We start from the raw sequence: 23634 nt of genomic DNA on the forward strand, positions 1-23634 counted from the left end.
GGATGAAGGCAGAAGTAGTTAAACCTAAACAACGAAATCATCTCGGAAGGGCTTCCATCTACGCCTCACTCTTGTCAACACTCAATGGTAGATGAAGGCTTAAAATACACTAAAAATTAATTACTTGTGTCAACTCTGTTTCCCCATTAACCCATGAAGCAAGACACCTTAAAAGAAAGCACTCTGTGCTTTCTGTGTTCTTTTTTTTTTTTTGGCCATGACGCTTTCAGGACCTTAGTTCTCCCCGACCAGGGATCAAACCTGTGCCCCCTGCAGTGGAAGCACGGTAACCACTGGACCGCCAGGGAAGTCCCCTTTCTGTGCACTTTTTACTCAGAAATCTAACATTCACACTCCACGTCCTACGATTTGCATCAAACATCCTTCCGAAGTGCTCCAGCCTCAGACACGGATCCTGGTGCAGGATGGGGGGGTGTGCTGCTCACGGCTGTGACTGGGGCGGGGGGGAGAGGCGGGGAGGCGGGGAGCTGGCAGGAAAGGCCAGAGCTGGGGACACGCTGCTCAAGGAAAACCAGGTCTACCCACTGCGCTGGTTTACCTCCAGGGCTCTAGAGGCTGGAGCGATCAGGGATTTCAGTGGCAATTTTTGTTTACAACACAACTGGAGACCTATTTGCAGCCAGCTCAGCAGAGATCTTCACGCACTGAGAATTAGCCAGTTTTAAAATTAAGAGACCAAAATATAGTCCACGTTATTTTACATTTGTAAAGTCTAAAGCAAGTTCCAAAGGTGTTAACATGTGAGGCTATTTCTGAAAATTAAGGTCAAAAGGCTAAATACTTTAAAATTTTAAAATTGTTACACACAAAACAAGTGTGTGATAAAGCAAAAAGATTGTGTGTTTGGGTGCATATAAGAACTTTAGGATAATTTGAGGATTTCAAAGGATAATTTGTTCAGCTAGAATAAATATTTCATAACGTTTCTGAGCACCTGATAATTTCCAAATAATCTAACCCTAAGGCAAAAGTTCTGGCATCAAGTGTGCACAGTAGATAAAATATGTGTCTTTCTTCTCAAGAGTCCTGTTTTAACATGAAGTAACCAACACAAAGGGATTTTAAATGAAGAAATAACCGAGTCTTGGGAAGGACAACAGGCACCGACAGAGCGGGCCCAGGTGACCCACCTGAATGGGTCCTACTGACATCAGCAGGCTCTTCAGTTGGGCGTCAGTAGTGGATGAAGAAAGCCCTTCAACAGACACGACGCAGGGCTGAGGCTTGCACTCCACCACCCGGAGATTCTGCTTGTTCGGCATCAGGCGGCCCCGGCCCATCGCACCTGCCATTCCCCGGCCTCTCCCGTGCATGATGACCTGGCAACAACAAAAGGAACTATTCAAGGTTGAAGCTTGGGGTTTTTTTTCACAGCTACTAAGATACAAAAGTGAACAAATCAGAATCCATTAAAATATACCGTGAGCGAAAGGACCTTCTGTAGTTTTTATCCACTATCAGAAAAGGGTTTAATGTCTAAATAAGACCACAGTACCCAGCAAACTGGAGTGAAAGAAAAGGAAGGAAAAGGAAGTAGCGAAGTCTGCACCTATCTTGGTGCCAAGCATGGTACTAGGTAGGCACTTTCTGTGCTACCATCATTCTGTAGACACAGCAGCAGGATCACAGGGGTTCAGAAACTTGCTGCGAGTAACACAAAGATCTGGGTCCAGTCCTTATCGGCCCCAGAGCCCAAATTTCTCCCACTGTATCCCAGGCAAACCCAGCGGGGGCCAGGGGGCTGGGCATGGTGCTCCCCACAGCCGCCTCCCTGTCATGGCAAGCCACAACTCTACGTACCCTGGAGGGCGGATTCTGCAGCAGGGGTCCCGCCGGCTGCACCACTGCACATTACACTCCTCTGCAGGGCTTTCAAAACAAAACCAAGAACCCAAACTACAACGACTGAGTGCCCCTGTCCCCCACCGAAATTACAACCATCACTGGCCTCAGGTAGGGCCCAGACCTTAGCATTTTTTAAAGCCGTCCAGGGCTCAAAACCACTGTTCTGGGATCTTTTAAACAAGAAGGAACAGCTGAGCTTTCCGGTCTTTTCTAATCCGGCAATTAGATAAAGCACCAGCACCCCCCAGATCAGGACAACAGTGAAACGCAGACACGGATGTGCCTGGGCTCACTGGGCTTTCCAGACATCCTGCCCAATTCTGCCCGAGAGTCGGGGTAGAAAGAGCCAAAAATGACCTCCCGTCCCATCACAGGAAAGGGCAGAGAGGAAGGCAGAGAGAAATCAGAATGGAACCTTAGTACATGAATGGGTACCACACAAAGGGAAACAGAAAAAAACGCAACACTTCTGAACATTCCACAGAAGGTGACACAACTACTCCTGTGAAGTGAGTTCTTGGAGTGCAAAAGGGTATTTCAAGAGAAGTCACACGGGAAAACACCATCAAAAAGTGCAAGTTTCACTGCCTGGAAACCAGCAGTAAATAACCATTCTTGTGTGCATAACATTAATAACAATCCTTTACCAAATGCTGGCTTACATTCCAGGCACCGTGTATCTTCGTATAAAACCCTCACAAAAGCCCAAATAAGACAGGAAAGATTACTGTCCTCACTTTATAGGAGAGTAACCTGAGGGTGAAGATGAAGAAACGCGAGTGCTTTATCTACGTGTACAACAGCTGTATTGGGGGGGCGGGGGGTGGGGGTTTCTACTGTCTTTCTCATCGCATACCCAGGGACAACACCTGACTGAAGAAAATTTAGACTGGAGCAATTTTTAAAGAGTGTATCTGAAGATACGACAATGTGTCTGTGTCTGTGCCTGTGCCACCTGCAGCAAAAATGTCACAATTCTGTTTGTCCCTGTTATCATAAGGTATTTATGAGATAATAAATCCGGAGTAACTGAATTACTTCAAAGACCTAGAATGGTCTTCAGGCTAACACTACTCCTTAATATCAACTGCAAGGCAAGCAGAGAGGATGAACTGGCAGAGTTCAGAGCTTTCTAGAAGAAACTCAGAGCAGGTATTGCTGCCCCTCTTCCACCCTAAGGTCATCAGGCAAGGGGCATCTGGCTTCTGCGCCAAGAGGGGACCTTGCTGTCAGGCAGAGAGGGGGGCCTTGGGAAAGCTACAGAGACACCCTCACCAGAAGCTGGGGGGGGGGGGCGGTCCCCAGCAGGACATGACGGGACAAGGGGGATGCTCCTCTCCTCGGGAAGGTTAAATTCACAAGGGGTACTAGATGCCCACACCTCGTCTCCCACACTGAGCTCGGAGAAGGAAAACACCCCCTCGACCCCCAGAGCGAGGGAGGGAGGAGGGAAGAGCCGGGGGGAGAGGCACTTTCTCGGGCAAGGTCCTTCAGCCCCGAAGGCTTCCCACCTGAGAGCTGGGGTGACAAGGAGGGAGCAGCCTCTGGAGGAGCAGCTGGCAGGGGAGGAAGGAGCGCCGGGCTGGGCTCCGTGCAGGGCTGTCCCCAGAGCACGGCTCAGAGCTGCCCGAAATACCCGCAGCCTGGGTTCAGGGTGATTTCCCAGCATCGTACCACTAAAAAAGTCACGAGAGGAAAGCGCTTCTGTGAACACGTGAGCTTTCAAAGCCAGGGCAAAGGAAACTGCGGCTCATTTGTCCACAATCTGAGCACTCCTGCTGCGCCAGGCACTCCCATCAGCGGGTTCACGGGGCGCCGGCGCCACGCTCCTGGGGCGGGGGCAGTAACAGGCAGTACCTTCTTGGCCGGGTGAATTCCTTGGATGCTCTTGATGCCTGGAGGGCCGGCTGAGTGCACGTGGGCCCCCACCGGAGGGTGCTGGGGCTGCTGAAGCGCCCCCTTGGTCAGCGTCACCTTGCGGGCAGGCTGCTGTCTCACTTCTGGGGGCTGAGGGAGCCGCTGAGGCTGGCCCTCCAGGTGAAAAAAGCCATCGCTCTCTCCTCCCTGCTGAAACCAAGGCAGCACGCTGGTCAGTCTCCGCACAAGCAGGCATCCCCCCCCAGCATCGGGGTCCACCTCGATCAGTGTTCAACTGAGAAGCAAAACCATCAAGGCTGCCATTTCACTAGGGCCACTAAGGAAATTTCTTATTTGACGGGTGTTTGGGTTTTAATAGTATTTTTCAAATTTAAAACTAAGATCTTTAATTACTGTATCCACTCAAGAGGTCTATAATTACTAAAGTAAGCGCTGTTGAGTTCAGTGAAATAGTGCTTGGCTTTAAAAATACTTCATACTCAACATGCCTTTTCCATTTTCATGAGCGTTCTTGTTAAAATCTGACAGTTTGTCTAGGCAGTGGTTTTAAACTTTTAACTCCCATCCGAACCTAATGAAAGTGGGTCATCATCCTGACTCGCCCCGCTGCCCCCCCGGCGCTGGTTGTAAATCCTGGGGCGCGCCCCAGTGCCTCCCTCCCTGCAGACACGACCCTGAACACTTGGGCTCCCCAGAGCGCCCGCAGGCTGAGGAGCACCCTGGCCACCCCTCCTCCTCTGAGTCACAAGTGCCCACACGTAGGCTGGCCTCCGGCCTCAGTCCTGGTCTGGAACAAGAGCAGACCAGCCAGGAATCCGAGAAACTGAATGAGGAAATTCTAGAAATGAAAGAGTTACTGGAGGCCCAGACAAGTCCTCCCCACGTGGCTGACAGGGAGTCGCGGGGGGGCAGCAGGGAGAAGAGCTGAGGCGGGCTCTGAGGGGGCAACCCGCACACAGACCGCCGGCCGAGGGCGAGGCACCGAGCGCCAGCGACTCCTGAACGCTGGCTGACCACTAAGCTAGGCAGCAGCAGGGCTGCCCCCCTAGGAGCCCAGGCTACGAAATGAAAAACCCAGGCCCAAACGGATCCTCTGGTGAAGCCTATCAACTATTTAAGAAAGACAGACTCCCAATCTTACACACTCTGGTTCAGAAAACAGAAGTGGAGGGACAACTTTCCCACTCATTCTCCCAGACTTGTATTACCTTTTCACAAAAGTCAAACAAAGACATCAAAAGAAACAAAAGCCACAAAAGAATATCCCTCATACGTATACATGAAAAAAATTCTCACCAAAACACTAGCAAACTAAATTCAGCAACACAGAAAAAGAATCATACACTATAACCAAGTAAGATTTACCCCAGGAATGCAAGGTTGGTTTAACTCTCAAAAATCAGTTATCAGACCACATGAGTAGAGGAAAAGACCACATGACCACCTGCACTGACACAGGAAAAGCACTCATAATAAAAATTTTCAATGAACTAGGAACAGAAGGGACAAATCAACCTGATAAAGGAAATCTAGCAAAAATCGACAGCTCACATCATGCTTATTAGTGTGAGACTAGTCAGGGGTATTCGACCTGCACGTTAGTCACCCGGGGAGCTCTCGGGTGTTAGTGTTCCTGGGCTTTAACCCAGAACCATCCAATTAGACCCTCTGGAGCTGGAACCCAGACATGAGCATATTTTAAAGGCTCTTCCAGTGATGTTGTCCAGCCAGGGCTGAGGACGGCTGAACCAGGTGGGTCCCCCCATAATGTTCTGTGACTCTGTGACTCTATAATGTCGACTGCAATTGCCTGAAACGTGATCCTGCTGGGAGTTATTCCAACCTGATGGAAGACTGGTTCCCCAAATGGAAACGGAAGCACTATGGAAAGGCAGGCCCTTCTGCAGGACCAGGATCCACATAAACTCAGACTGCTCCTTGTGCTTCTTGAGCAGGTGCCCCAGCCAGGCAGGGATGGCCTATTCTCAGCACACAATTTTTCAAAGTCCTTATCTTGAAAAGCTATGTGAACACTCTCTAGTTTTGTATACGCTTGAAATTTTCTATACTAAAAAGTTGAAAATTGTAAGGATATACACCACATATTCCTATCTTTAAAAGCCAGTAATCCATCACTTATTAATTTACCTAAAATCATATTGAAATTATGTTAGTATAAGATTCATAAATTCACTATTCAAGTGTTAAGTCTCACTGTTCTTAAAAACATCTTTTTACATGGGCTGACACTTCACACTAGCCCCCAGGTCCCACCAGAGGCTGTGCCATAGATGCAGGTGGCACTGGGTCACTAAATTCTCCACACAGCTCAGCTACCTAACAGTCTACTGACTGCTTCTCCACCGTCTACCTTTTTCACGAATGTGGATAAATGAACTGGCTATGACGTATGGTTAGCTCTCTGGGAAAAGTCCTCCATTTTGCGGACTCCCTGGCAGCTCATCAGAGGAGGGCAAAGTCTATGGACACCTAGAGCACGTGCCATTTTGTAAGGGTCTAGAGGCGCCAGCGGCTTCGACTCTGCTGAGTCTGCTTTTGTTCCCCAAGCCAAAATTTCCTATGCATGTAGATGGCACTGAGGTATTTACTGAAGAAAACAATCAACGGTAGAGCAGGCTTCTGAAAACTACGTAGTTCTGAATGTGCTATTAAAAAAAAGATTACAGTATCAGGATACTAGGTTATATAGCCACTGTCAATTAGTACATACATATTTACTAAATGCCACTGTGATACTAAAAAAGCCAGCTTTAAGTTCAGCACTGATACTGGGTGCATCAGAAAACATACTGTCATGCTGTACAAATCGGTAATTAGCTGGTACATGTGGTCTAAAAGGAATGATGTCCATATATACGGTGGACAACACGGTGAATATCGTTGCAGATATTTTCTTTAGCAATCCAGAGCTAAAAACGTAGATGATCTTAAAAAAAAAAAACAAAAAAGGAAAAAGAAAGAAAAAGAGAGAAAACAAAAAGGGAATTCCCTCGCCACCAGTGGTCAGGACTCTGTGCTTCCACGGTCGGGGGCCTGGGTTCAATATCCGGTTGCGGAACTAATATCCCACAAGCCGTGAGGAGCGGCCAAAAAAAAAAAAAAAAAAAAAAAAAGTAGATGACCTAGATAGTAAACTTTTATTTAAACAGAAGAGCTTGCACCAGAAGTAGGATATCTGCCTATTTTTAAGGTGTACACTGTGTGTATGTATTTGGGTGATAAATATGTAACGCTGTGGTGATCCGATGATTTTTAAACTGGGAATTGAGAACAGAAGCATTTAGTCAATAAACACCCCAAACAAAAATTCTCTTTACTGCTATCATGAGTTAAGAGACTGGTGATGATTTATGCCTGACAATATTAGGTCAGAGGAACACCCTGAAAAACAAAGTTCTAAACTTTTTATTTTCCTTTCAAAACAAGTTTACGTTTTAAAGTAAGCTCGATTCCCATCTGCAGTTCGGAAATACAGGTACAGGTATCACAAAAAGCCTCTCCACTTAGGACTTTCTAAGAGATGGCCTGAGAAGACACAGGCAAACGACGTCTGTGGTCAGAGCGCCCGCAGGTCTGGACCTCGCCGCCTGGCGGTCTCCTCGCTCTGTCTGCGTCTCACAAACTCACGAGCACGGTGAGCGCCCCGCCCCTGCTCCTCCCCGCCCGGGGGGCCTCAGCAGCCGCCAGCCTGAGCCGCTCACTCGAGGGGGCCCCCAGCACCTCCGATCCTAAGGTTTCCCAGGCCACGTAACTGCTTTGTTTTTCTCCACAGCATTCATCACCACTCACAGTCCTGTCATGCTCATGAGAAGGGGCGCCCTGCGGGGAGCACCGGTCACCACGGCATCCTCAGGACAGAGGAGAGGACCGACCCCCGAGCAGGCAGACGACAAGCGCTGGGTGAGTCAACGATGAACAAGAAAGAGGGATGTTTCAGGCAGGGATTATAACAAAGGTCCAACTTTTGGGAAAAACTGCTATCACCAGCTTACTGACAAGTGACGGGAAGGTCTGGGTAAGCTCTGGAGTTACTTATATTCAGAACAATGTTTTATACCTTCTACAGCTACAAATGATGTAATAAACTTTATAACAGAAATTTCCAAGGCACTCTAGGCTCTCCACCACCATGCTGAATGGCATCATTCAACATGCTCCACTCATGGGAAGATGGATGGAGTTGTTTGCTGGATGTCTTCAATTTGACAAGTAGTACACTGGGGTCTGTACAGAGACTGTTTTCCTTCAATCCTCCCTCAAGGTACATATTATTATTCTCACTTTGCAAATGAAAAACCCGAGATCCCTGGTCACACAGGAAGTGCTTCTAGGACTTCCTGTCTCAGTGGTTCCAGAGCATGGACTCCACACGACCTCACAGACAAGGAGCTTATACTAACATAACTATTTTTAGCAGGGTTGGAAACAAAGGGACTAACCATCATTCAATTAAATCATTTTAAGGAAATGAAGGTTTACTATAATGCTCTGCTCTGACATTTTTCTGGAAACCATGCTGAGGACTCAAGGCTTAAATATAAGTAATAAGTTATTTCATTTTGTAAGAAAAGCAGATTTTTTTTTTTCAGTTGAGAGAACAATTATTTTCTTTCAAATTAGCACAACGAAAAGCTAATTCTTAGGATAAATTTTAAATCCCAGAGTTATTCCAGTTAACACTAGGCAACATTCAACCTACTAACTTCTAGGCTGTGGCCAGAAACATATTTTTTACACCTACTCACATACTCACAGACAAAGAAAAAAGGTGAATGAGAATCAAGCCAAAATGAACCCACCTATTTATTTAGAAGTCTTCTACAACTTGTGCATATAGTTAACAGCACTGAAGGAGATCCCAAAATTATTAGTTATGTAAATTTAAAAATACTGTTGATTCAAATTAGGACTTTCAGAAACCTGAAAGTTTCATTAAAAACTTATTAAGTTACATTATCATCTTAATGTAAGGAAATAACTAGTCATCTGTGGATGGCAGATTACATTCCATTCAAAGAAAGGAAATCCACTTTGAAAGTTCATTTCTCTAGGGTGGCACAGTTCCCTTTTAAATTCCTTACACAGCAGTGTGTTTAGACATGATTTTAAATACCTTTTACTTACTCCAAAACAGATGAAGAGAAAAGAAGTTTTTGGCCTGTCTTAGACCAACCTGGAAATATTTTCTTGTTTTTTTTCCACAAATAATTATCTTTTAATGAATACTATAAAAATGTCTTTTGAGAGCAGTTTTTCTTAAATATAAAAGGCACTTCCTGAGTTAAGTAAGCTTAGGGAACACTTTTTATCAGCTTAATCGTTACAAAAAATGAGGTTTGTAGCCAACCAACATTAGCATGACAAATTTATTTCTAACAAATTGTTTAAACGTATAGATAAAAATGCCCATTGATACTGTCAGGGTGTCCTGCAATTTGACAGACCAAACCTTATTTTCATTCTTAAACCTCATGAAGAAGTGGTATCGCTGGCTTGCATTCACTAGTGAGCAAATTGATTAATCCCTCTCTACAGAAATCTCAACTCTTGATTACACCTATCAGACGTTAAGCAGCATTATTCTAGAGTGACAACACTTGACAAATTCCCCAACCATTTTTCTCAGCCTTTGTGGCCCTGCTAGCTTGTATTAACCCTGATGAAAAATTAATTTTCCTTATCTTCTTCTAAACCCCAAAATCCAAATCCGCCAAACTGGCAACTCTTTCTGTAAAGGTATTATGAAAACCTCTAAAAGATTAATTGCATGTCTTCAGGTGACATTAAATTAATTTCTGTACTCATGACAGACATTTGATACTCCGTACTGAGAGGACAGATAACATTGTCGGGACACAGAGAAGGACAGTGGTTAGGGTCCCAGGGCAGCCTCTTATGAATTCTCCTTTCGATAAGGCCTACGTCACTGTCATGGCAATGGTGCTGATCTGCCAGCCCACAGACCTCACAGAGCAGGTTTCTATTAACTACAACAATGCTGGGCCTAGCCCTGTGATCTTTAGAAAGCTCACCCAGAATCTGGACAATAAATGATATGCATGCTCTACGAAGTTTCTAAACACAAATACATTTCATGCTCTAGTTTGTCTTTGAGACTACTACTTAAAGGAGAAAAGATAAAAGAAAATAAACAGGCTAATAACATTCTTATCCAGGCTCCTGTGTCAATTCCCTAATTAAACTGCTGCAATATGATATGAGGTGAGGACACTTCACATGTGCAGTGTCCATCTATTCTATGCAATAAACTATCCTTACATACGGCAAGCATGCAAAACATGTAAAAGCAGCAACTTAAATCTAAAATGCTTCCTATAAAATTCCAGTAACAGGTCTACACGGGTTGAACTGAAACAAAATCCGTAAGGTTAAAGGGATCTCACAAGTGCTTGCTTGGGCTTCCTGGAGAAAAAAAGGATTCAAGCGGTAGGTGCACCAGGATTTCGCCTTATGGGGATAACACGGCACAGTTATTCACGTGCTTGCTCTCTCTCTCTCTCTCTCTCTCTCTCGCTCTCTCGCTCTCTCTCTCTCTCTCAACATTCTACCTTTCTGAAACTAGCTAGGTTTGGGGAATCTTTTAAAAGCAAAATTAATTGGCCTTTGGAGAAATATACCAAAGCCCTGAGCCTGTGAGGGGATCTGATACCCCAGGATTCTCCAATTTCTACAGCACAGACCTACCAATCTAAAAAAAGGAAAGGACTGCCAGAAGTGAGACTGCGGTTCACCCAGCAGCAGGGGCCCATAAACTCTGGCTTCTCCAGCAAGAGCGCCCCCGTAGGGGTGAAGCTCCAGACTCTGGAAAGCAGATGCTTCCAACCTGCCCCGGATGGGCAGCTGGGAAGGACCTACTTTAGAGCGCTGGGTGACTTCCCGGCGCAGATGACAAGGCTCCTATTCTTGGTAGCCGTTCGAAGTGAGGAGAGGGAAGTTACCCAAGACGCTGGAGAAAGCAGATTCCTTTTCTGCTGGAGAAGGTGGGTTAGCAAATCCTGATTCCTAATTACAAGAGAATTATTTCTGACTTAAACCACTTATTTCGCTCTGAAAGAAACACCATATGCCTAAAAACACCTATAAATTCATGTGTAGACATTCTAATTCATTAAAACTGATTTCTGTCCTCTAATGAACAGTAGTCTATTTTGCCCAAATTTAGAGGTCACATGTTTATGAATGCTTAAAAGGTGATGCCTCTAGAAGTTATCGATTCTTCCCACCAAAGTGTTTCAAAGCTCTTAAAAACAATTATTTATGCACAGTAGCTTCTCCTCCAAAAGAAGATTCTAGAATATACATCTTATCAAACAAGCGATTAATCGAGATTCGTGCCCCATTTTTCTTCCTCTCTTATTTGCCTTTCGGCCACCTGACTGCTCATCAGCTCCTCTAACAGGGAAATGATCGGGCAACAAATGAGGCCCAACTACAACCAGCCACTTGGCCACTCTCCCCACCAGAGAGGAGAGGGATGGCAGGACGAGAGGGAACCAGGGGTCAGCAAGGTGGGAGTCTGGGCTCTCACCTCCTTGGACGGTGGTGCCTCCACGCCCACCCCCACGCCCCGTCCATCTGGGCAGGGCCTCTCCTGGCTCCCCTACCTGTGTCAAAGCAGCTTCTCTTACACTCAGCTTCCCAGAGGTGTTTCTCTATCACAAGCCCACTGCAGTTCTGTCCTTTACTACCCATTTGCAACTCACTTTCATCTGACTTGCTTTCTCCTGGTCCTCTAGCACGGCATCAGCTCTTGGGTACTGCCCGAAACCATGGCATCAAGTCAGCTTCCACCAGAAACCAATGAGTCAGGACAGCTGAGTCCTCCAGCCGTGGCCAGGCAGCCTGGCGAGTCACAGAATGACATCCACAGCGTGAGCCTTGTTCCGCCTTGGCCTGGGGCGTGGGTCTCCCCAGGAACGAGCCATCACCACAGACTCATCAAACAGCAGCCAAATGTACGACACAATCGCTTCTTGTAAACTGAATTAACAAGGATTAGTGCTATTTTTGGTGTTATCATACTCTGCTTACTAGTGTCATCTAAATGTCTACGATATACAGCTATTACTTTTATAATCAGAAGTACCGTGGGGCGGTGGGGGGGGTGGGGGGGCTGACGACGACACGACACTGTGTTAACTCCTCCTTGGGTATTTCCATAAAGAAACTGTAAACAATACCTGTATTTTTAAAGGGAGAAGCTACTTATTTTCTCTACGATTTCAACAAATGTTTCTTAAATATTTATAATGTATTTGAGACAAAAAATGAACTGAAGCGGAAACTCAGCCTCAGTCAGGAGCAGTGACCAGGAGCCAGCTCCAGCAGTGGGCAGAGAAGGGCAGGGCGTGGCGGTGGCGTGCAGGTGCGGTGCCGAGAAAGGGCGCAGCGTGAGTGTGGACGGAGCAGGGAGACAGAACCGCAAGAGCAAGGCGGCCAGACCACGGAACAACAGGGCACGTCTGGAGAACGGGAGGCCGCGAGGGTGACCACTTGCATTCCCACCTGCGACTCCTTCTCAGACTACGGTCCCCGAAGACTGACAGATGACTCCAAGACCAGCACTTCTGTTTCTAGTAAATCTGATACACAGTGTAAGAAACTCCTTATACTATTTTTGCAACTTCTCTTAAATTGAGATTACGTATATCAAAATTAAATGTCCTCCACTCCACAAAAAAAGATCAGGTATGCACACACCATCGCGCTAGAGAAAATCTGAGAATAATTTTTGAGGAAGAGAAGAAATCTACAAATGCACACCAACCCCCAAAAGCAAGCTCACACAAACAAATTGGGACCTTCTACGTGAAGCATTTTGACAGCCTTTTAAAGGTAAAATACAAGAGTATCACGACTGGACAGCTGGCTTTCCTGCTGAGGCATTCTGTGCTTCTCCCATTTCTCTGTGTGGCCAGCAGAACAAAGGGCTTTTTACTTAATCTGCTGCCAAATTCTTAAAATTTTCATGACCTCAATTAGAATAAAGCAGCTGAATTCAGAATTTGCTTTTTCTTAAAGAACACTGTAAGAACACACTTTTTCTTCCTTTAATTAAAAGGAAAGGGTAGTAATATCTACTGAGCCACTGCCATGTGCCCAAGCACTGTGCCACTCATCTCACCCATGTCATGACAGTTAACCCTCACAGCCACCCTGGGAGAAGCTTAGCCTCATTCTGAGGAGGAGACGGGTTCATTCTGGCCAGGTAACCCGATGCAAACATCTCAAGGGTTCCCCATTTCCCCTAAACTGGAAGACAGAGCTGCAGGCCTAATTAAATTCCTGGATAAACAAATTTTGCATGGCACTTGCTCGTCCTAATTCTTTTTTCTGGTGTTTAATCACAAAACATGGCTGAGAATGGTTATAATAAGTTTACACTAAGTAAACATTTTACATTTTTATATACGCTCTGTTATTACCTGAAGAGTTTTTCTGGATTATGTATTGGTTATGAGTGAAATTATGATTGGGGGCAGGGGGGCACGGCACGCCGCACAGCCTGTGGGATCTTTGTTCCCCAACCAGGGACTGAAGCCAGGCCCTCGTCAGTGAAAGCACGGAGTCCTACCCACTGGATCACCAGGGAATTTCAGAAATTATGATTTAACAAGATTGCTCTTTTGGTTTCTGAAAATTAAATACTTAAAAGTAGCTTTCTGAGAAATGAGCAAATGGAGACTATTCCTATGTTTTAAATAATAAAAAGAGAACCATTCCATCAAATAAAATTCTTTAAGTAGATGACTTATATAAATAATATTCAGGGAGGCACATGAAATTTTAGAAGCAATATTTGCCAACATTTAACACTCTTTATAAGTAGCATTAATTTATTCCTTTTTAAATCTCACCCAACAAATCCAGACAATATAAATGGGAAAAAAACTAAAATTCACAAAGAGATTGATTAGCCTCATCACAAAAGGTCTCTTTAAATTCCGAAGTCCCTTCATGATTTCAATTTTAAATATAAAATCTGATCTATTTTGATTTACGTAGAAATGGTCAACGACACATTTCTAGCACACAGCTAGTCATAGCTACGCTCAGCCCGGGTACACCGTCCCTCGCTTTAATTCACCACGCCAGGCTCCTCCACACAGGTTCCAGAACAGGCGTGATGAAAGCGCAGCCGCTCCCCAGTCCTGACCCACAGCTGAGGCCGCTCACCGGTCAGGGTACTGCGGCACACCTCTAAACCCTTCTCAACATACTCTGCAGCCCGTCACTGCCAACTGGGGTTGGCAAGCCAAATGAAACCTCATCACCCCCTTATCCTAGAAGCCCCCCCTAAAAAACTCAGTGGAAAAAGTAGACTCCTCTCCCTAATCTAGAACTAAGAAACATAGGAGGAAAAGGAGCAGCAAAAATAGCTACTATAAGTAACGGTAAAAAGCACAGGATTCAGAAGCCTCACTCTGCCAGTCAGTAGCTGAGCGGCCCTGGGCTACTATCTGAGACTCAACTTACTTACCTATGAAATGGCAATAACAGATCTAACTCATAAGGATGCTGTGAATACATGCTAAACACCTGATAAACAGTAGCTACTACCTATTATGCGGCATAAAATCAGGGAATGTATTTCCAGAAGGGGCCTTCGGAGCATTCCAAAAAGAAAATGGACAGTTATAAAGTACCTTCTACGTGTTAGAAGGGTCCCCAAGACAATAAATAATAGACAAGCGTCCAGCCACGGGTCTTCCTCAAACACAGCCACGCTGTTTTCACCTCATCACACCCTCCTGGTGACTGAGGGCCTCAACCTCCACGCCCCACACACAGGAGCTTCGGAACGGCCAACAAAGAACACATGATGCCAAGACGGCCCCCGAAGAAAGTGAGGTACGACTCTGCGAGCTACAAACCCAGACCAGACCCTGGTCAGGGACTGTGTGAGAACGAACACCAAGAAAGACTTTCCATTACGTTCTTTTTGAAAATGCTTCCCATGTCCGTAATGCATTAGCTCTAACAAAGAGGAACAATATAAAAAGACTAGAAATTCTCCTTCGATGATCAGTATGAATTAAAATCACTTTGAAGATAGTATAATTAATGAAAGGGCAGACTGAAAAACCTATAGTCTTAAGACTCAGGCTCTTTCACCTTTCAAAAACCCCAATTTAATAAAATCCAAAGATAAATTATTTAATTACAGGTAATGAAATATGGAAAATGACAAAAGACCTTATTGATTCACAATTGCCTCACAGGTAAAAGTTCACCTAAAGAAACCTAATTTAAGCTGTAATATATTTTCAATTTGTACATCAGAATAAGACTGCCAAGAAAATTCTGCTTTCCTAACAATCCTGTAGATACATATTTTTACTGTGATCACCACCAGAGCACAATTTCTAGAACAGCACTATGTACTGCGATAGCCCTGTGTCCTGTCTGAAGACCAACTACTAGAACGAGGAGACCACTGAATGCAAAGAATAGTTTAGTTAATACTGTCGATGCCAGGTTACGTTAGAAAAAAGTGAAAGAAATCAAACGACTCTCTGAAAAGTAAATTTCTCTAGAAAACCTTATAAACAGAATATCTTTTGTATTTCTGTACTAACAGAATGTGAAGAAGTCCTGGGCTCATAGCAAAATACAAGAACGTGAACTAACAATGAAATGCTTTTATTAAACAAGTAACTATAAACCTGAAATGCATAAATAATATTCTGCACAGGTACGATATACAAGTCAGTCCTCCCAGATGCTAAGCCCCTGTCAGACCCTCACCAGGGTGGCCGGTTCAGCTCCAGGCACAGAACACAGCACAGCCCTGGGCATTAATGCCATGGTGCATGAAAGGAGAGAGGGACCAGCAGGGACAGAGATAAAAGGAAAAATGAGAGCATACGTAGCACTTGCAAGAACTGTCTCCTTTTTGCACAATGGGTATGTTACAAATAGTTCTTACCCACCAAAAAAACATACAAAAAAACCCCCAGGCCATCAGGAGAACACTGTTTGTTCTGGTTCAGAGAGATACAAACAAGAGACATTTATCCTCTGATAAGGTGAAAGTTGCCAACGTGCTATTGGAGGAATTATTGGAATAAATCCTAATATACAGAACATGTTGGTTAATTAACTTAATACTTAAGAATTAAAAAGGGAGCTAAAAAACCATTTCAAAGTTTGGCAGATAGCTATTTTCATGTAAAATTCCTCTGTTGTTTTCCTGTGTATTGTAAAATTATATAGCATGATTTTGGAATATGGTCTGATATAAAAAATATATTTTTTCCACTGGAGAAAAAAAGATAGCAAAAATTGAGGTAGATAAATTCTTCTGAAGTAGATGAATTCGTTAGTTGAAGGCTGCCTGTGGACAGAAGAGCCGTGCCCCGCACCTCCTAGTCTGCCGGAGCCCAGAGTGCCCAGGCCCGCACCGCACCACTGTGGCTGCCCAGGGAAAAGGCCTGTTCCCAAACCATCGCCCCATGCATGGCCCATCCTCAGAAGTTTCTAACTCAAGTAAAAAAATGAGACACCGACAAAGTATGATTAAAACACGGTCAAAAGCAAAAGGCCACACAGACACCGGAAACTGATAAACACTTGGGTCTTCGCCTAAAGATAATAAATTCATACAATATTTAAACAATCTGATATAATACAGGCCATCTACTTATCAACATTTTGAATCACAATGAACGGAGGTGAGAAACAACAGATTTGCTCTGTCACAAATTTTCTTATGGCACGCGAAAAACTTCACACCTTAGTCTACAAACCTAGAAACAAAAGCAATTAAAACTCAACTGATTAAGCAGCTAACGAGGAGCTGCCCTTCCTCCAGCACAGCAAACAACTCCTGCCCGTTCCTAGCGGTACTGCTCTTCCTGGGTGAACTGAGAATTAGAAGTCCTTTTCTTTTTTTACTGTCAGTATTTTGTGGTTTTAGAAGTAACCATCTGCAGCTGGTTTGCTCTAAGAGCCCGTGTCTTACAGCTCTCCCCCTTCTTCCCCAGTTTGTAACACAAAGTGCACACAACAGGGAGCTGCGACAGAGTACGACAGTCACTCGGACCAAAGAGAGTTCGCTGCAGAATTCATCATAATTAAAGCAAGAGATGAGCGTTACCTCCTATAATAAATAAAGACTATACGGCAGAATTAAGGAAGCGAGTATTCTACAGACTCTGGCGGGAGAATCTCCTGCAATGGGAATCTATCTGCAGCAACTCTGTTTAGTTTAAGTACTGAATTTATCCAAACTGCAATTACTGTGCTTTATTGAAAATGCTCTAAAATGGGCACTGTTCTGAGATGAAGACAGAAATGAGGGGTGCCCCACTTCTGAAAGCACATGGTAGGATCACACATGATTTCACTTTAGAATATTGTCAATCCCTTTTTCCCTCAAATGTGGGTGGGGGGGGGGCGGCAATTAGCTTGAACTGGAAGACGGGAAACAGTCTTTGAAACAACGCTGCTTAAAAGCAACACACGCGCTGCCCCCCCACCCCCCGCTGACATAGATGCTCCCTGAATCTAAAGCTACACACAACAAATCATGTCTTCTGTGGTAAAGGAAATTTTATTTTTAAAACAAACTTGATGGTTCTAGCATAAATTATCTATAAAAAGAAGCTATAGCTGAGAAACATCTAATTTAGGAACTGTCACACTGGTTTTTCTCTAAGACTCAAGAGACAACTGAAACATGGGTCCCAATTGGAAGCAGGATTTAAACGACAATTCTTACACCAGCTTCAAGTGAGGAAAGGCTGGTCCACATGATTCTAAGACAGGCAACTTTACTTCCCTTCCTTCAAAAATCCTCTCTGGGAGTTAGGACATACTAAGTGAAACATAGATTCCAAGAGGCACTGGTGACCTCGTCAACTTACCCCGCCTGACAACTTAATCACCCTGACCTTGGAGCTGACGTGCGGCCCGTCTCCGCCACCGCTGTTGGCCCGGTGCATGACAGTCCTTTTCGTGCCAGGCTTGGCCTCCGGGGGCCGGCCCTGGAGGGACGTGGCTCGAGCAGTCTGCGAGGGGGGTGGCGGTCCCTCCCCGTCTGCAGGCTTTACCTGCAGGACTTTGTGCTGAGCTGGACACTGAGGTATGGTTCTGGCCTGTCTCAGTGGTTTCAGTGGTTTCATCTGCTGTCCTTGATACTGCGTGTTAGCACCAGATGGCACAAAATTGGATGTTTTGGGTGGAACACTTGAAACAGTGGCATCTTGGTTTTTCACGAGAAGTCTGTGTTTCACATGCGGCCTGACCTGTGCCCCCGGGAAGGGTAACAGTGGGCTGCCATTGGTGGGCGAGGGTGCCGACAGCTGCTCTCCCTGCCCGGCCAGGGCCGGCGGGGGGCAGAGCTGCTGCTGCTGCGCCAGCCTCTCGAGCAGCTCCTTCTTCCTCGCGCCGGCCTGCTGCTGCCGCCGCAGCTCCTTCTGCTTCAGGATTTCCTCTCGGAGGCGCTTCTGCTCTTCTATCTTTAAGCGGTATAACCTCGTTTCTTCATCTTCGTCAGGAAACTGAAGCAGAAAACACGCATGGTTTACTTTAGAGTGCAAGGCTAGGTGATGGTTCCAGTCTGTTTCAGCAAACTTAAGAAAAGGCCCTTTCTAAAAACCCTTTAATTCAGGATTTGAAAGAAGCCATTCAAAATCTGCTTATAGACTTTAAGTATAACTCCTTCCCCTGGGGAGGGAAAAAAAAATTACACAGCTGAAGCTAATTTGGAAAATCTTATCAGAATATTAAAAATGAAATAATGTAAATTTCCACTCATTTACAACTTTGAAACCAATTACACTATTCATTTAAGATATCAAAATATGTTTGAAATGGAAACTGCAACAGTAGGGAGGCCTCGCTGTCACACAGGTTTTATCTGGCTCTCCTCTGACGAACCAACAAAAGGTGGGGTGTAAATGACCTGAAAGGGCCTGATTAGAACTATTGATTTTTCGTACAGAATTTTCAGCCTGATCTCAAACTCATTTGTCACAGAATAATTGCTTATAATGAACAGCACAAGTCAATCTCTCTGACCTTGAACTCATGCACTCTCCTCAGAATCAAAATGCTGCCAATTGCAGTATTGGAATATTAATGGTATATAAGGAATGCCTTTAATATGCCAGTCCCAAACCATTCTGAAAGTCTATCAGAAGAATCTTTGTAAAAGTCCAATAATTTTCTTAAAAAAAGCATCCAAAGAGGAAAGTTTATTAAAAGTTTAGCACTTGTTTAAAATTGTAATAATTTTCTTTAAAAAAAAAAAAAGTCATAGATATCATCACTCACAGATCCTCCGCAAAAGAATATAACAGGATTTACTCTATCTAGAATTCAGCTGTTAACAAATAAACCTTAGAAGTTAGGAATTATAAGACCAAAATGTAGCTGAAGAGCTGGCTGGTGCCCCCAGAGCCCGTGCACTTGCACTTGACCTACGAGACACAGAGCCAAGCCCCCTCACTGGCGCTTGCTTGTCATTTTAGAAGCAATCCTGACCAACTCAGTCACCTAATTTCAAAGTCTAGGACAGACCTGAAACAGCAAACCTGAAGTTGGGTGAGGGCTACACAGAGCTAGAACTGACATTAAGGGGAAGACAGAAAAACAGAAGTTCGAAAAGTACAGGGGCCAGGGCATTCTGGGGAAATAGTAACAGGTCCAGAGGGCCCACTGTTTCAAATGCAAGAATAATTAATATTCACTAGGATTTTTCCCCATGTAATCAAAAAAGAGTTAAAGTATATTCAAGAATATAGGTAGAAATACTTCTAAATGGATTTGTCCTTCATTATATCATTACCAATTGGGTGAATATAAGAAGATAAACCACATTTACCTAAGCGAAACAAACGGAAGATTTTAAAAAATAAAAAAAACTTTACTCCTGGCCCCATTCTATGTGCACAGAAAATTAAAAGCAAACAAATTAAGACACGCGCCACTTACACTATGGCCACCTGCAAGTTCCACTTCACGCACAAAGCATCCATTTTATTCTACAGAAGACTTCTTCAGAAGCCTGCTTATTAAATCAACTATTATGAAAGGGACAGACAAACGTGGCTAGTGGTATGCCTAAAAAGTCACTTTTCTCATTTTACTTAGCCACTGTTACTATAAAAGTGTATGTGACTTCATTTTTGAGCCAAATCCATTTATACATATGAGTTAGGAGCTAGCTATATAAACTAACAGCAGGATAAAATTTTTAGCAATGATTTCTTTTTATAAACTATCCCAATCCAGTTTGTAATCTACATGATTTTTTCATATATTGATTTTAAAACCGAAATGTCACCCTTCTTCTAATAAGATGTTATTAAACGTTAACTCAGTATTTTCACTTTATACTTACATTTCTGACTTGGAAACATTACATTACAGCTGCTATAATAATTTATTAGAAGAAAATCTGACCCCCCCCCCCCACAATTTAACTGATTGAAAGGCAAAAACCAGTTAACGCTTGTTTTTATTATGATTAAGGGCTTATATTCTCATCTAAGGAAACTTTGTGCCATTATTTTATAAAGTTAATAGATGTACTTACTTATTACATTATACATATTATTATTAACGTAACTTCCATGTACTGATCTCTTGCCACGTCTCAGGCACATACACCCAATAGTTAAGGAAACTGAGGCTTGGGATAAGTGAAGTAACTGGCTCAGAGCCGCACTGCTAGCGACGGCAGATCATTCCAAGGGCGTGTTCTGACCTGTGCTACACTAGATGTCTATGCTTCATTAGAACCTACATTATACAGATACTGCCCAACTTTTGTATCTATAATTCCAGGGAACAGCCCACAATGGAATCCTGACTTCAGGGAAGCATTAGACAAGCACATTCACTTCTTTTACAGGAGACCAAGGGCCTCAAGGAGTTTGTCTCAGGCATAAATTTTACTGACGTAAAGAAATTTTTTTAAAAAATGTAAAAGTTCGTGACTAATACTACATTAACACTGAACTGCCTCTAAGCAAAACATAACCAAGTGGCCAAAACTAAACCAAGGTGCAAATAACATCTCAATTGGAAATCATGTAGAATACTGACTTGCATTTATGATTTATTCTTACAACATTTATACCTATTTAGAAATCAGCAATAATATACACAATTCAGAACAAAACACCCCTCCCCATCTTATTTAAAGGTCCAAACTGGTCCTACCTTCTAGAAGTTCACAGTGTAAAACCAGAAAAGCCACAGGAATGTAAGAGTAAACGTAAGGGGTCAGCTAACTATGGCCCATGAGCCAATCTAGCCCAACACTTGGCTTTGTCGTAAAGTGCTACCAGAACACAGCCATGCCCATTGATGTAAGACTGTCTATGTTTGCTTTTGTGATAAAACAGCAGAGTTAAGTAATTCTGAGAGACAATTTGGACTATAAAACCTAAAATATTAATCATCTGGGCCCTTCAGAGAAACAGTTGGTTAAGATCCCTGATAGACACAGATTCTGTAACACACAACTATAACTGTATAAATATATAAATACAATCTGATATAGTACCAGTGAGAATGAAAGTGTATCTTATATGAATATGGCTGTTAGGTTAAAAGAAGGTGGGAAGATTTTGTGAAGAACTCACTGGGTGAGAGTGAACTGAGATAAGAGGTACAGACCTTGGTTATAACGTCTCCCTGTTTGAGACCAAACATTATTTTTTAATTAGAAAAGGAAAAGTCCTACCTCTGGCTCTGTTTTTGCCTCCTCTTTAGGCCGGCCCACAGGGCTAACTGGCTTGACTTTCACATCAGCCTTCCCCTGCGCAGTCCTGGGCCCCAGCCCGGGCCTCGTGGGCGGTGACGTGCTGATAATCGGCTTTACTTGAGCCGCCGGTGTGGAGGCGCAGCGGCTGTTACTCAGTTCTATAACATGTGACGGCGCTATTGGTAATTCACGCAAGTTACTGTTCCGTGGAGCAGTTGGCTGCATTTGCTGCATTGGTCGTTTGGTTACATTCTGAGAAGTCGTGTTCTATCATCGCAAGAAGAAAGAAATTCTAATTACAACTGGAAACTTGGGAGAAGAAACATAAAAAGGCACTTTAGACTAAAATATTTTAAAAAATCATTCGAATTGAATAAGTGACTTCTCCTTCGGGGGGCAGATACCTTCCTGTTGGTAAACAGATTCTTCCTGCATAAATGCTTCCTGCTCTACGTAGTAGCATGCCCTCACTGACGAGGACTGGGGCTGGGAAAGGCACCGTACCTGCCGACACACAGGCTCCTCGTCATGGACATTACACCAGGTGACTTACAGGATGGGGACAAACATTTTTAACAGAATCAACAGTGCAACAAGGACTCCCGCACAAGGAGTCAGTTGGGTTAATGGCACCACCACTGTCAACGGGTCTCCTAAATTGAAGGTAGAACTAACAAAGAACAAAGCATTAAGTTAGTGCCCTAAGAAAAAGGAGAAAGATGCCCAAAGCTCTCATCGGGGAGGAGACTGTCAAGTCATGTTCACCCTGAGGATTCTTAACAGAGACCCGACGCCTAGAGGCGTGTGCAGATCTGTGAGCCGGCTGGGGGAGGACTGCATTCCACGGCTGCTCAGCTCCAGGCTGGGGGTGTCGTCTGCCACTGTTCTTACAGAATGAAGCCCAGGTTACAGCGCACCCTCTTTCCAGATCTAGAAATCCTTTCTTATTTCTTACATCATTTTAGTCTCAATGTTACTTTAAGAAACAAAGAGGCGGGTATGAAAAAAACTGAGATTAAAAGTAGGTAAGTGACATGCTTGAAGCTCAAGGTCAAAAGGACCAGTATTAAAGGGAAAACCCAACTATCTCCCCTTACAGCCTGGCACTCTAACCCTGAGCCTCTTTACAGGGTTAGTTATGTAATGGAGGATAAGACAGTAGCCATGCCTAGTCTTTGATTTTTAAAGCGACACGCATCTCCCAGTCTCTTCCAATGCATGACAAGCCACACGTCTGCTGATGGTACTCGAGAGCGTAACCTCACAGATCAATGCAGTTCATCCCCCACGATTAACTATAAGCTCCATGAAGGCAGGAAATGTGTCTCTCTCATTCACTCATTCACTGCTGTATTCCCAGGAACCAGAGTAGTGCCTGACAACAAAGGATATTCAAGAAATTCTTCCTGAATTCATTTACTTGTGCATTCATTGCCCAAGGAGACAGACAGAACCTCGGTACCGGCAAAGGTAGAATGATTATCACCCAAAACTACTTTCTGAAGTTATGCATCAATTACTAAGGCCATCTCACACTACAGGAGGATCTAGATACACAAGGCCCCGCGACATAAAAGGTGCCCCTGGAAGACAGCTGAGGACACTGGACACTTACATGCCTTAGCCCCTGGCGCTGGGGGCACTGCGTCCGACTGCTGTTTGGCTGAGGCGGCCCCGTCTGCATGTGAGGCCTGAACTGGGGCTGAGCCACGGGCATCAGGGGCGGGGGAGGAACAGAGAGGTGGTGGTGCTGGTGCTGGTGCTGGTGCTGGTGCTGGTGCTGGTGCGGGTGCGGCGGCGGCGGCGGCGGCGGCTGGTGCTGCGAGGGTGGCTGGAGCGGGGGCGGGAGCGGGGGCTGCTGCTGGGGCTGCGGGGGAGGCGGCAGCGGGGGGTGCAGGGGCCCCTTCCAGGCCAAAAAGAGAGAAGCAACAGTTTATCATGTATGTACTGCTCGTGTTCCAATTCAGCCATTTCCTTAAAAACCCCAACACCAGAAAGAAACTTCAAGTGGCACTAAAGTTTCATTTTAGATTTGTTGATGAAGCTGATACTATCTTAAATGCAGTGATAAGCCAAAAGCTACTACCCTGCATTTTATATTTGCCCTAAATCCTTTAGATCCTGAAATT

General features: G+C 44.4%; 1 protein-coding gene across 8 annotated transcripts in view; it reads right to left on the bottom strand.

The window, feature by feature from the left end:
• The window catches only part of RBM33 (RNA binding motif protein 33), a 114911-nt gene that overhangs the window by 11463 nt on the left and 79814 nt on the right, over window positions 1-23634 (bottom strand). For 2 of the 8 annotated variants that reach the window (XM_036864039.1, XM_036864032.1), the window contains 5 exons: window positions 23121-23408; window positions 21485-21772; window positions 17655-18290; window positions 3724-3930; window positions 1152-1340 (listed from right to left, as the gene is read on the bottom strand). In XM_036864039.1, the coding sequence (XP_036719934.1) occupies window positions 1152-1340; window positions 3724-3930; window positions 17655-18290; window positions 21485-21772; window positions 23121-23408 (1608 nt within the window). Of the gene's footprint in view, window positions 1-1151; window positions 1341-3723; window positions 3934-17654; window positions 18291-21484; window positions 21773-23120; window positions 23409-23634 lie in introns of all 8 variants that reach the window. The other 6 variants (XM_036864035.1, XM_036864031.1, XM_036864034.1 and 3 more) reach the window with 5 other exon arrangements.

Source organism: Balaenoptera musculus, chromosome 9, assembly GCF_009873245.2.
Source record: "Balaenoptera musculus isolate JJ_BM4_2016_0621 chromosome 9, mBalMus1.pri.v3, whole genome shotgun sequence".
Classification (NCBI taxonomy): Eukaryota; Metazoa; Chordata; class Mammalia; order Artiodactyla; family Balaenopteridae; genus Balaenoptera; species Balaenoptera musculus.